At 40.0% G+C, this 12,640-nt stretch overlaps 1 protein-coding gene across 2 annotated transcripts in view; it reads right to left on the reverse strand.

Annotated features, from left to right (window-relative positions):
- LOC127865609 (cytoplasmic aconitate hydratase-like) overlaps positions 1-12,640 on the reverse strand; it is a 76,645-nt gene that overhangs the window by 23,722 nt on the left and 40,283 nt on the right. For both annotated transcript variants that reach the window (XM_052405479.1, XM_052405477.1), the window contains 5 exons: positions 8,383-8,522; positions 4,268-4,439; positions 3,054-3,154; positions 1,115-1,243; positions 676-823 (listed from right to left, as the gene is read on the reverse strand). In XM_052405479.1, the coding sequence (XP_052261439.1) occupies positions 676-823; positions 1,115-1,243; positions 3,054-3,154; positions 4,268-4,439; positions 8,383-8,522 (690 nt within the window). The remainder of the gene's footprint in view (positions 1-675; positions 824-1,114; positions 1,244-3,053; positions 3,155-4,267; positions 4,440-8,382; positions 8,523-12,640) is intronic.

The following is a 12,640-nucleotide window of genomic DNA, read 5'->3' on the forward strand; positions in this document are numbered from 1 at the left end:
CATGCTTTTAACTGACATCAGCTCTACTTGAAGCAGAAATAGAGGGAGAATGGTCATTGAAATATTGGCATAACCAAAAGTTTTGTCAGTATCGCTAAGTATCCTGGCAATCTAAAGAATAGATAAACATATCAATGCAATGTGAAATGTAGCATTCAACCAAAAATCAAATGTAACTGTCAAGAAGCTATTATTGGCTCTGTGTCCAGCTTCCTAAGTTATACATAGCAGCATTAATATATGTGTCAATTGTTGCTTTAATAACAACTTTCCTTAATAGGTCGCCGTGGTGTTATGGATATGGTGTCCGCCTAGCGACAGGGAGGTCACGGGTTCGATCCCCACAGTGAGAGCGTTCTTTAGATCTCCCCCAAAGACACCAAATACTGGTTCTAGGCCCAGGAAACGGACTTGAGAGCGTTTATATAAGCCTTATGCTTTCGATGCAATCAAGCTAAAATAAATAGGTTTAAACTAACAACTTTCCTGGGATCACTAAAGCAGATATTGAAATCAGCAAAAGCCCCACTCAGGTAAATTTTGATTTAAAAACTTTTGTTAAGGACTCAAGTAATTATATAAAAATTTGGGATACAATAGCAAAACTGGTATTTTCAAGAACTGACTGTACTTGATGGAAACTACTTGATGTGAGAAACTCCACAATGTTCTCACCTGCTCCAAGCATCACAGAAGGGTTGCTGGTGTTGGTACAGCTCGTGATGGCTGCTATGACAACGGAGCCATGCTGCAGAGTGTACTCAACACCCTCATACACAAAAGGCATGGTGGCTGAGAGCTTGTCATCAGATATACCGAAACCCTGAAGAGAGTAAATAACAAGAGCTGTCATGGGACAGTGCGCTGCACATTTGGTGTTATTATCAGAGTTTTTGACCCATATTTCTCTAAACCAATCTATATAGTTAGTTAATTATTTCAGCTATCAACTAGTTTTTCTATTATGCAAAGTATCTTACAAGACAACAAATCTGGATTTTTTTTTAATGGACCCATTGCTTTATATTTTCTTACAGTGACCTTGACTGGTGACCTTGGCAATGCGCCCCAGATGACAACAAATATGAAGTTAATGTTCAATGTTCGCACCCACCTTGAATCCTGGTTTGTTGGTGAGACACTGTTCAAAGTCTGTCTTCATGTCACTAACAGAAACACGGTCGTGGGGTCGTTTGGGTCCCGAGCAGCAAGGGGACACGGTGGACAGGTCCAGCTCAAACACCTGACACAGAAACCATGGTAACAGAGAATTGGAATAGTTTTTTTTATCAAAATTGATTTTATTCAAATGTATTTTAAACCAGAGAATTAAGTTCATTTAAAAGAAGATACACAATGTAGCTTTATATTGAACACCTGCTTTATTAAAAATTGTTTTTAATATTACAACAATAGATTTATCATAATATCAAAACACGTATAAAACAATTTTAAGATAAAGTATCATCTTTAAACCTTATATAAAGGCACAGATGCTATGGACAAAATTTCAGTATAAACATTCATAATGGGAAACAACTGTACAATTATTAAAGCTGGAGTTATGGTTCTAATACGGTGCACTTCAACTTATTTGGATCTTCCTTACTATCAAGTTCAAGGTTTATATATATTATAATTTTCAAGTCATGCTACAGACAAAGTAAAAGTTTAAAAACTATTAAAGAGCAATAACTAATGAGGCAAGAGTTTTGGCTATTGTGTACTTCACATCCCCTAAAGATTCAAGATGATCCCACTTATAGTTTTCAACATAAGCTCTGAGCAAAATTTAAAACTCTAAAAATATGGGAGTAAAAGTTTAAAATCTTGTCAACTGCCCGTTTCAATTGGCTACATAAACCAATTATGTTTCAAGTTGGTACCTCTAATAGTTTTTAAGTTTTCAAGATATGCTCCAGACAAAATTAGTGAAAAAAAAGAGATGTGTTTGTCAGAAACACAATACCCACTTCTGCGCCGCTTTGAAGCCATATATTGGACCTTTGACCTTGAAGGATGACCTTGACCTTTCATCACTCAAAATGTGCAACTCCATGAGATAAACATGCATGCCAAATTAAGTTGCTATCTTCAATATTGCAAAAGTTATGGGCAATCATAAAGTTTTCGGACAGACCGACAGTTAAACTGCTATATGCCACCCTACCGGGAGCATAAAAACAACAACAACATCAACAACAGGTAGTCTTTCAAGAAATGTAGGAGCAAGAGATATGATTCTTGTACACTTTCCCCCTATAACCCACTAAGCGTTACCGATGGCCAAAATCGCATTTGGCGATTTAATTCCTGGTTGGCGATCAACTGTCAGATTTTCATGAAATTGGCGATTGAAAAAATGGCCCCTCTGATTTTCAAATGAACTCCCTACATTCCTATTTTTAGGCCATACAAAATGCAAGAAACATCAATCTGAATACACAGATAACAATATAGATAACAGTTTTTAACATACCTATTAAGTTTGCAGTTGACACATTCTTTACTTTTTGAAATATGATCTTAACAAAATTAAAAACTAAATTAAACAAAGGGCATGATTTTGATAAATTCCTAAAATGGGGAAAAACCTATACAAGTTTTAATGTCAGATGATAACAATAGCAAAGGCACACCTTTATATACTATATGCACAACTTCATATACGAATAAACTTAACATTTTAGTTTGAAAGTTTTATGGTAAACAGTAAATGTGAACGCAACCAGGCAAGTTCTGGTTTTACCAACAGCCCGACCTATCGAAAGAAAAACAGAGCGACCAACCGACAGATGGACGGGTAGACATGCAATTGTAATTCCAGTATAACCCCTTTTAAACATACCAGGGGGTATAATGAGTCGTGTTCTGAAAAAAACTGGACATAATGAATGTGCGTCAAGTGTCGTCCCAGATTAGCCTGTGCAGTTTGCACAGGCTAATCAGGGACAACACTTTCCGCCTAAACTGGATTTTTGTTAAGAAGAGACTTCATTATAAAAGCGAAAAGTGTCGTCCCTGATTAGCCTGTGCAGGCTAGCCTGGCCTACCTGAGAGAAGACAGGATCCTGGTCTGAGTTGTTGAAGTCCCTGAACATCTCATTGGCTCTCATGTATGCAGCTATCATGGAGATCTTCTTTTCATCTCTACCTGCAAGCACACATAAGATTTCCATTAATACACAAAGATAATGGAAAGTATCTGGTGTCATCATTGCTGCTCTTTGAAAATCTATTGAAGTTTTTCTCATTATCATTCTTTAAATTTCAAGGATAAGAAGTTTCCAATCAAAACAAAATGTAAACAAATGTTGATCTCAGTTATTCACAAGATGATCTGTTCACAAAAGACCTATGAGTCGCATTCTGAGAAAACTGGGCATAATGCTCGTGCGTCAAAAGTCGTCCCAGATTAGCTTGTGCAGTCCGCACAGGCTACAGTCTGCACAGGCTAATCAGGGATGACACTTTCCGCCTAAACAGGATTTTCTGTAAAAAGGGACTTCCTTTACTAAAAGTACCATAAAAGCAGAAAGTGTCGTCCCTGATTAGCCTGTGCAGACTGCACAGGCTAATCTGGGACAACACTTTACGCACATGCATTATGCCCAAATTTCTCAGAACACGGCACATATATGCCCAATGGAAGCCTTGATATGATGAATTTGCCCCATTTGAATAACACTTAGCCTATAACAAGGTTATGCTAAGGTAAAAATAAGCAAAGGTGATGTAAGATGGCTGAATGTTGAATGGAAATATCAAAGCATTTTCGTAACTAGTAATAAATGCATTCACAAAACGAATGTGTTCCTCATGGGAGCCTTGCCTGTATAGTTTATTGGCCTATATGAATACATCTAGGTCAAAAGGAGGTCAAAGCCAAGGTCTAAATGAGGTAAAGAATGTGGGAATGTTGAGTGTCCATGAATAACATCCATGCAAGTATCAAATGTTTTGTAGAAAACGGACTTGATGTTAGACCAAATGTGTCATCTCTTATTAATCAAGTATTGGGACGTTCAGAATAAGTCCGAAAGTAGGTAAATATCAAGGTTAAAATGAGGTCAGATGATGCATAGATAGTGTGCATACACATCATCCATTTAAGTATGAAAGATTAATTTTGTAGGAAACATTATTGATGATTAACAAAATTTGTCATTGTGCACAAATGCAAAAAAGTGATACTGACTTGACACTCTGCACACAATTTAGTGCTGGTGAAATACCTGTTGCACACAGTTTAGTGCTAATGACATACCTGTCTGCCTGAGGTACTGAAGACTTTTCTCATCAACAGGGAAGTATCCCACAGTGGCCCCATACTCAGGACACATGTTAGAGATAGTTGCCCGGTCAGCAATGGACAAAGCAGCCACACCTGACCCAAAGAACTCCACAAACTTTCCCACTACACCAATGGAGCGTAAATGCTGAAAGAATTACAGGTTTGCTTTACCAATCATAGTGAACCAGGTATGCTTAACCAATCATAGTGTCACAGGTATGCTTTACCAATCATAGTGTCATAGGCATGCTTTACCAATCATAGTGTACCAGGTATGCTTTACCAATCATTGTGTCACAGGTATGGTTTACCAATCACAGTGTACCAGTTATTATTTACCAATCATAGTGCACCAGGCATGCTTTACCAATTATAGAGTCACAGGTATGCTTTACCAATCAAAGTGTACCAGGTACGCTTTACCAATCATAGTGTTCCAGGTATGCTTTACCAATTATAGTGTAACAGGTAGCTTTACCAATCAAAGTGCACCAGGTATGCCTTACCAATCATAGTGTACCAGGTATGCTTTACCAATCATAGTGCACCAGGTATGCTTTACCAATCACAGTGTACCAGGTATGCTTTACCAATCAAAGAGCACCAGGTATGCTTTATCAATAATAGTGCACCAGGTATGCTTTACCAATCACAGTATACCAGGTATGCTTTACCAATCAAAGTGCACCAGGTATGCTTTACCAACCATAGTACGCCAGGTATGCTTTACCAATAACAGTGTACTAGGTATGCTTTACCAATCAAAGTGCACCAGATATGCCTTACCAACCAAAGTGCACCAGATATGTTTTACCAACCATAGTGTACCAGGTATGCTTTATCAATTATAGTGCACCAGATATGCTTTACCAATCATAGTGTACCATGTATGCTTTACCAATCATAGTGTACCAGGTATGCCTTACCAATCAGTGTACCAGACAGCTTTACCAATCATAGTGTACCAGGCATGCTTTACCAATTATAGTGTACCAGGTATGCTTTACCAATCATAGTGTACCAGGTATGCTTTACCAATCATAGTGTCACAGGCATGCTTTACCAATTATAGTGTACCAGGCATGCTTTACCAATCATAGTGTACCAGGTATGCTTTACCAATCATAGTGTACCAGGCATGCTTTACCAATTATAGTGTACCAGGCATGCTTTATTAATAATAGTGCATCAGATATGCTTTACCAAAGAAAGTGTACCAGGTATGCTTTACCAATCATAGTGTACCAGGTAAGCTTTACCAATTATAGTGTACCAGGCATGCTTTACCAATCAAAGTGTACCAGGCATGCTTTACCAATTATAGTGTACCAGGCATGCTTTACCAATCATTGTGTACCAGGTATGCTTTACCAATCATAGTGTACCAGGCATGCTTTACCAATTATAGTGTACCAGGCATGCTTTACCAATAATAGTGCATCAGATATGCTTAACCAAAGAAAGTGTACCAGGTATGCTTTACCAATCATAGTGTACCAGGTATGCTTTACCAATTATAGTGTACCAGGTATGCTTTACCAATCAAAGTGTACCAGGCATGCTTTACCAATTATAGTGTACCAGGCATGCTTTACCAATTATAGTGTACCAGGTATGCTTTACCAATCAAAGTGTACCAGGTATGCTTTACCAGTCATAGTGTACCAGGTATGCTTTACCAATCATAGCGTACATTCATTTTGACAAGAACTGCCTTAAACCTTTACCACTTAGATATGTTTTTTACACATTTGTAGTTCCTTAAAAAGTTACATTGAGTTCAAGACCTTTCTAACTCAAAACAAGAGCTTTGTCACAGACGTGATGAATACCCCCACATGCCGCATTGACACATAATATTTTGCATGTCGTCTTCACAAAAAAACAGTGGGCACCATGCTCAATTTTTAAAACGCACTAAGTGACCCCTTGACCAAGTTTTTAACCCAGAAAGGCCCATGTTCTAACCTGGGCCTTAAGATCATCTCTATAAAACTTCTGACCAAGTTTGGTGTAGATCGGATGTAAACTACTTGAATTAGAGAGCGGACACCATGCTGAATGTTAAAAAACACACTAAGTGACCCCATGACCTAGTTTAAGGCCCGGAATGGCCCATGTTCAAACTTGTCCTAGAGATCATTTAGATAAAACTTGTGACCAAGTTTGGTGAGGATTGGATGAAAACTACTTGAATTAGAGAGCGGACAACAAGGTGAGGTTTAAAACGCACTAAGATACCACTTGACCTAGTTTTTTACCCAGCATGACCCATATTCAAACTTGACCTAGACATTATCTAGATACAACTTCTGACCATGTTTGGTGAAGATTGGATGAAAACTACTTGAATTAGAGAGCGGACAACATGGTGAGGTTTAAAACACACTTAGTGACCCCATGACCTAGTTTTTGACCCGGCATGGTCCATGTTCGAACTTGACCTACTAATCATCTAGTCACAACTTCTGACCAAGTGTGGTGAAGATCGGATTTAAACTACTTGAAATAGAGAGCAGACAACATGCTAAATGTGTAAAACTACTAAGTGACCCTGTGACCTAGTTTTTGATCTGGCATGGCCCATGTTCGAACTTGGCCTTCAGATAATCTAGATAAAACTTCTGACCAAGTTTGGTGAAGATCAGATGAAAACTACTTGAATAAGAGAGAGGACACCATGCTGAATGTTAAAAAACGCACTTAGTGACCCCGTGACCTAATTTTTGACCAGGCAAGGCCCATGTTCAAACTTGGCCTTAAGATCATCTAGATACAAATTCTGACCAAGTTTGGTGAAGATCGGATGAAAACTACCTGAATTAGAGAGCAGACAACATGCTAAATGTTTAAAACGCACTAAGTGACCCCATGACCTAATTTTTGACCCGGCAAGGCCCTTGTTTGAACTTGGCCTAGACATCATGTAGATACAACTTCTGACCAAGTTTGGTGAAGATCGGATGAAAACTACTTGAATTAGAGAGCGGACACTTAATACGGACCAACAGACAAGTTCACTTCTATATACCCCCCTAAACTTTGTTTGTGGGGGTATGACAAGTTTTTTTTAAAGACTTCATTTCCAACCCTTAGATACTGATAAGCAGCAAACAGAATAAAACCTGAACAGACTGTGAGTTACTCGCAGGCTGTTTCGGTTTTATGCTGTTTGCACATAAGCATTTTCATTTTACTTCTGAGTGGGAAAGGGTTAATTGTTCGATAAAATTTATTAACTATATTTCATTGATATAATAAATGAAATCCTGTCAACTTCAATGAAATTTACAACGACAAGTTTATAACAATACCAGCACATTAAAGTAACATTTGTTACAGAACCAAAATTGTATCTATGTTTCGTTTGATCAAATATGCACAGATTTCCCAAAAGTGTACATAAATGAATTTTCCACTGTACAGCAGAAATTGTTTTGAAATTGCATCAATCTCTCACTTCATTGATGTTCTAATGTCAATTGTTCTTTACTTTTATATAAGCTTTTTATTCATCAACGATTTATTTGTTTTGATATTTTTAATAACATCAAAATATTATACTCTCTTCAAAAACAATTTTAGAGTGAACTATAATTTGCTAAATTTGAATTATCAACTATTTAGAGTTCTCATGCACAGGAATTCAAGGTTGAAAATAACTATGACATAAGTTAGCGTGAGTTGTTTAACAGCATCACATCAGAAGGACAACGAATTCTTTATTGACTGATCAATAAAGGGACTACAAAATTTATTAAGATTCTACTATGATTTACATGTAGAAGTTATTAATGTTATTTAAATGACAGACATTTTACTTCGCTCAGATTCGTGAAAACCGGTCACATTTTTGCATTTATAATTTTGTTCCTTATCTATATTAATATCAAATGAACAAATAAAAAAGTCCATGTTTGATTCATAACCAACTCTTCGGAGTTCAAGTTATTATTTGAAAATGGGCAATATTTCTTCATTTTTTTAAAGAAACTACTTTCATTTTTTGTGTTAATGTCTAGAACTGCAGATGTAGCCTTATAGGATTGTTTGATGCTAAACACATATAACCTCTGAGTAGACCCTACCTTGGTGATGGTGAGGACTATATCAGTGGACGTGGTGAGGGGGTGGGGTTGACCGGTCAGCTTGTAACCCACAACCTCAGGAAGCACCATGGAGATAGACTGACCCAACATCACAGCCTCCGCCTCTATACCACCAACACCTGCAACAGGCAACCAAAGATGGCACAATAGACATGACGGCATGCACAGACAACAATAATTTGGAAACTGCGAATTCTTCTTGCAAACAAACTTATTACTTTTATCATTCCTAAATAATGAAGTGTAATCTAACAAAGCAAAAGACATAACCAGTTTGCAAATCAATATCACCGAAACACCATATCTCACCCCACAATTCCTGTTTTGAACAATCCCTACAGTGTTGAAATCCATCAAATTCTGCATCCCACAATCTTTCAATTCATAATGCCTAAAGTACACAATGCCTTTGTCCTACCTGGTTGAGATCTCACAATAACTTAATTAACAAGAAACTGTCAGAGACGGGTGATGCTCCCCAAAGGTTGTTTTTGTCACAATATTGCACTATATATTTAGATACTAGTAAAAGGAAACGTCTTGAGGGGCATAACTTTGGACAAAATAATATGATGGATGGTTTAGGAACTTAAAAATTTCAAAGGGCCATAACTCTCTAAATAAGTCATCTAACCAGAACCCACAAATAACAAACCCATCTCCTCAAGGTAGTTAAGCTTCCCATAAAGCTTCATTAAATTCCAGTCAGTAGTTGGGGGGACAAGAATTGCACTATAAGTAAAGTTTAGAAAATTTCAAAGGGCCAAAACTCTGTGAAAAATCATCCGACCAAAACTGGCTGATAATATGCACATCTCCTATTGGTAGTGAAGCTTCCCATAAAGTTTAATTGAATTCCGGTCATTAATTGCTGAAAAATAGCCCAGACAAAAATTGTGCGCGGAGGGACACACGCACGGACAGACGAAGCGGCGACTATATGCTCCCCCAAATTTTTTCGGGGGAGCATAAAAATCCCACATGGAGCATGTTAAAATCAAACAATGTCTTATCAAACAATAATAAAATTTCACATTGATACAATACAACAATCTTTAATAACACAATTCCACAATTTCTAACATGACTAAATTCCACATATCCTTAATCCCAAAATGCATGCATACTACACTAGCTACATACCAATCTTCGCATAAGCTACATTCCCATCTTCCTTGGCTACATACCCCATCTCCCATGGCTATATACCTCATCTCCCTTGGCTACATACCCCATCTCCCATGGCTACATACAGCATCTCCCTTGGATACATACCCCATCTCCCATGGCTATATACTCCATCTCAATTTGCTACATTCCCAATCTCCTATGCCTTAATACTCCATCTCCCTTCGATACATAACCCATCTCCCATGGCTTTAAAATTATACTCCATCTCCCTTTGCTACATTCCCAATCTCCTATGCCTTCATACTCCATCTCCCTCGGCAACATAACCCATCTCCCATGGCTATATACTCCATCTCCTATGGCTACAAACACCATCTCAAATGGCTATATACACCATCCTCAATGGCTATATACTCCATCTTCCTTGGCTTCATTCCCAATCTCCTATGCCTTAATACTCCATCTCCCTTGGCTACATAACCATCTCCCATGGCTACATAACCATCTCCCATGGCTACATACACCATCTCCCTTGGCTACATTCCCAATCTCCTGTGCGTTCATACTCCATCTCCCTTGGCTACATACACCATCTCCCTTGGCTACATACCTCATCTCCCTTTGCTATCTACCCCATCTCCCTTGGCTACAAACCCCATCTCCCTTGGCTACATACACCATTTCCCTTGGCTGCATACCCCTTCTCCCTTGGCTACAAACCCCATCTCCCTTGGCTACATACCCCATCTCCCATGGCTACATACCCCATCTCCCTTGGCTACACACCCAACCTTCTATGGCTACACAACCCATCTCCCTTGGCTACATACCCCATCTCCCTTGGCTACACACCCCATATCCCTTGGCTACACACCCCATCTCCCTTGGCTACACATCCCATCTTCCTTGGCTACATACCCCATCTCCCTAGGCTACATACCTCCTCTCCCATGGCTATATACTCCATCTCCCTTGGCTAGAAACCCCATCACCCGTGGCTACATACCCCATCTCCAATGGCTACATACCCCATCTCCCTTGGCTACATACACCATCTCCCGTGGCTACAAACCCCATCTCCCTTGGCTTCATACCCCATCACCCATGGCTACATATTCCATCTCCCTTGGCTACATCCCCCATCCCCCTTGGCTACATACTCCATCTCCCTTGGCTACATACCCCATCACCCGTGGCTACATACCCCATCTCCCTTGGCTACATACCCCATCACCTGTGGCTACATACCCCAACTCCCTTGGCTACATACCCCATCACCCATGGCTACATACTCCATCTCCCTTGGCAAATACCTTTTCACACGTGGCTACATACCCCATCCCCAATGGCTACATACCCCATCTCCCTTGGCTACATACCCCATCTCCCAAGGCTACATACACCATCTCCCATGGCTACATACAGCATCTGCCTTGGCTAAATACACCATTTCCCTTGGCTAGATACCCCATCCCCTGTGGCTACATACCCCATCTCCCATGGTTACATACACCATGGCTACATACTCCATCCCCCATGGCTACATACACCTCCCTTGCCAAGATACCTGATCTCCATTGGCTTGATCATGGTGGTTACATTCCCCTTCCAACGATGTCTAGCCCATTAATCATGGTGATTACATACTCCATCCCTCGATGATAAAACCATTGATCATGGTGGTTAAATACCCCATCCCATGATGCCTAGCCACGTAATCATGGTGGTTACATACCCCATCCCACGATGCCTAGCCCATTAATCATGGTAGTTACATACCCCATCCCACAATGCCTAGCCCGTTGATCATTGTGGTTACATACTCCATCCCTCAATGATTAGCCCATTGATCATGGTGGTTACATATCCCATCCCATGATGCCTAGCCCATTGATCATGGTGGTTACATACCCCATCCCACGATGCCTAGCGCTTTGAATATGGTGGTTACATACTCCATCCCTCAATGCCTAGCTTATTGATCATTGTGGTTACATACCCTGTCCAAATATGCCTAGCCCAATGATCAAGGTGGTAACATACCCCATCCCACGATGCCAAGGCCGTTGAACATGGTGGTAACATACCCCATCTCACAATGCCTAGCCCATTGATTATGGTGGTTACATACCCCATCCCACGATGCCTAGCCCATTGATCAAGGTGGTAACATTACCCATCCCAAGATGCCAAGGCCGTTGATCATGGTGGTTACATATCCCATCCCATGATGCCTAGCCCATTGATCATGGTGGCTACATACCCCATCCCATGATGCCTAGCCCATTGATCATGGTGGTTACATACCCCATCCCACAATGTCTAGCCCATTGATCATGGTGGCTACATACCCCATCCCATGATGCCTAGCCCATTGATCATGGGTGTAACATACCCCATCCCAAGATGGCTAGTCCATTGATCAAGGTGGTTACATACCCCATGATGCGTATGATCGTATAGTGAAAACTACGAAAAAAGTTGCATAAGATTTGACCTTTTAATAAATGTTCATACGAACTTGTCTAATATAAAACATAGGAAGTGACGTTGATCGTATTCATGACGTCGCGTGCATGTTAGCAGAAAAATGTCAACGTTATGAATTCCCGACACCCCATATAACCATACCTAGCTCATTGATCATGGTGGTTGCATACCCCATACAACTATGCCTAGCCCATTAATGATGGTGGTTACATATCCCATCACTCAATGCCTAGCCCATTAATCATGGTGGTTACATACCCCATCCCACGATGCCTAGCCCATTGATCATGGTGGTTACATACCCCATCCCACGATGCCTAGCCCAATTTTCATGGTGATTACATACCCCATCCCATGATGCCTAGCACTTTGAATATGGTGGTAACATACTCCATCCCTCAATGCCTAGCTTATTGATCATTGTGGTTACATACCCTGTCCAAATATGCCTAGCCCATTGATCAAGGTGGTAACATACCCCATCCCACGATGCCAAGGCCGTTGATCATGGTGGTTACATACCCCATCTCACAATGCCTAGCCTGTTGATCATGGTGGTTACATACCCCATCCCACGATGCATAGCCCATTGATCATGGTGGTTACATACCCCATC

Source organism: Dreissena polymorpha, chromosome 2, assembly GCF_020536995.1.
Source record: "Dreissena polymorpha isolate Duluth1 chromosome 2, UMN_Dpol_1.0, whole genome shotgun sequence".
Taxonomy (NCBI): Eukaryota; Metazoa; Mollusca; class Bivalvia; order Myida; family Dreissenidae; genus Dreissena; species Dreissena polymorpha.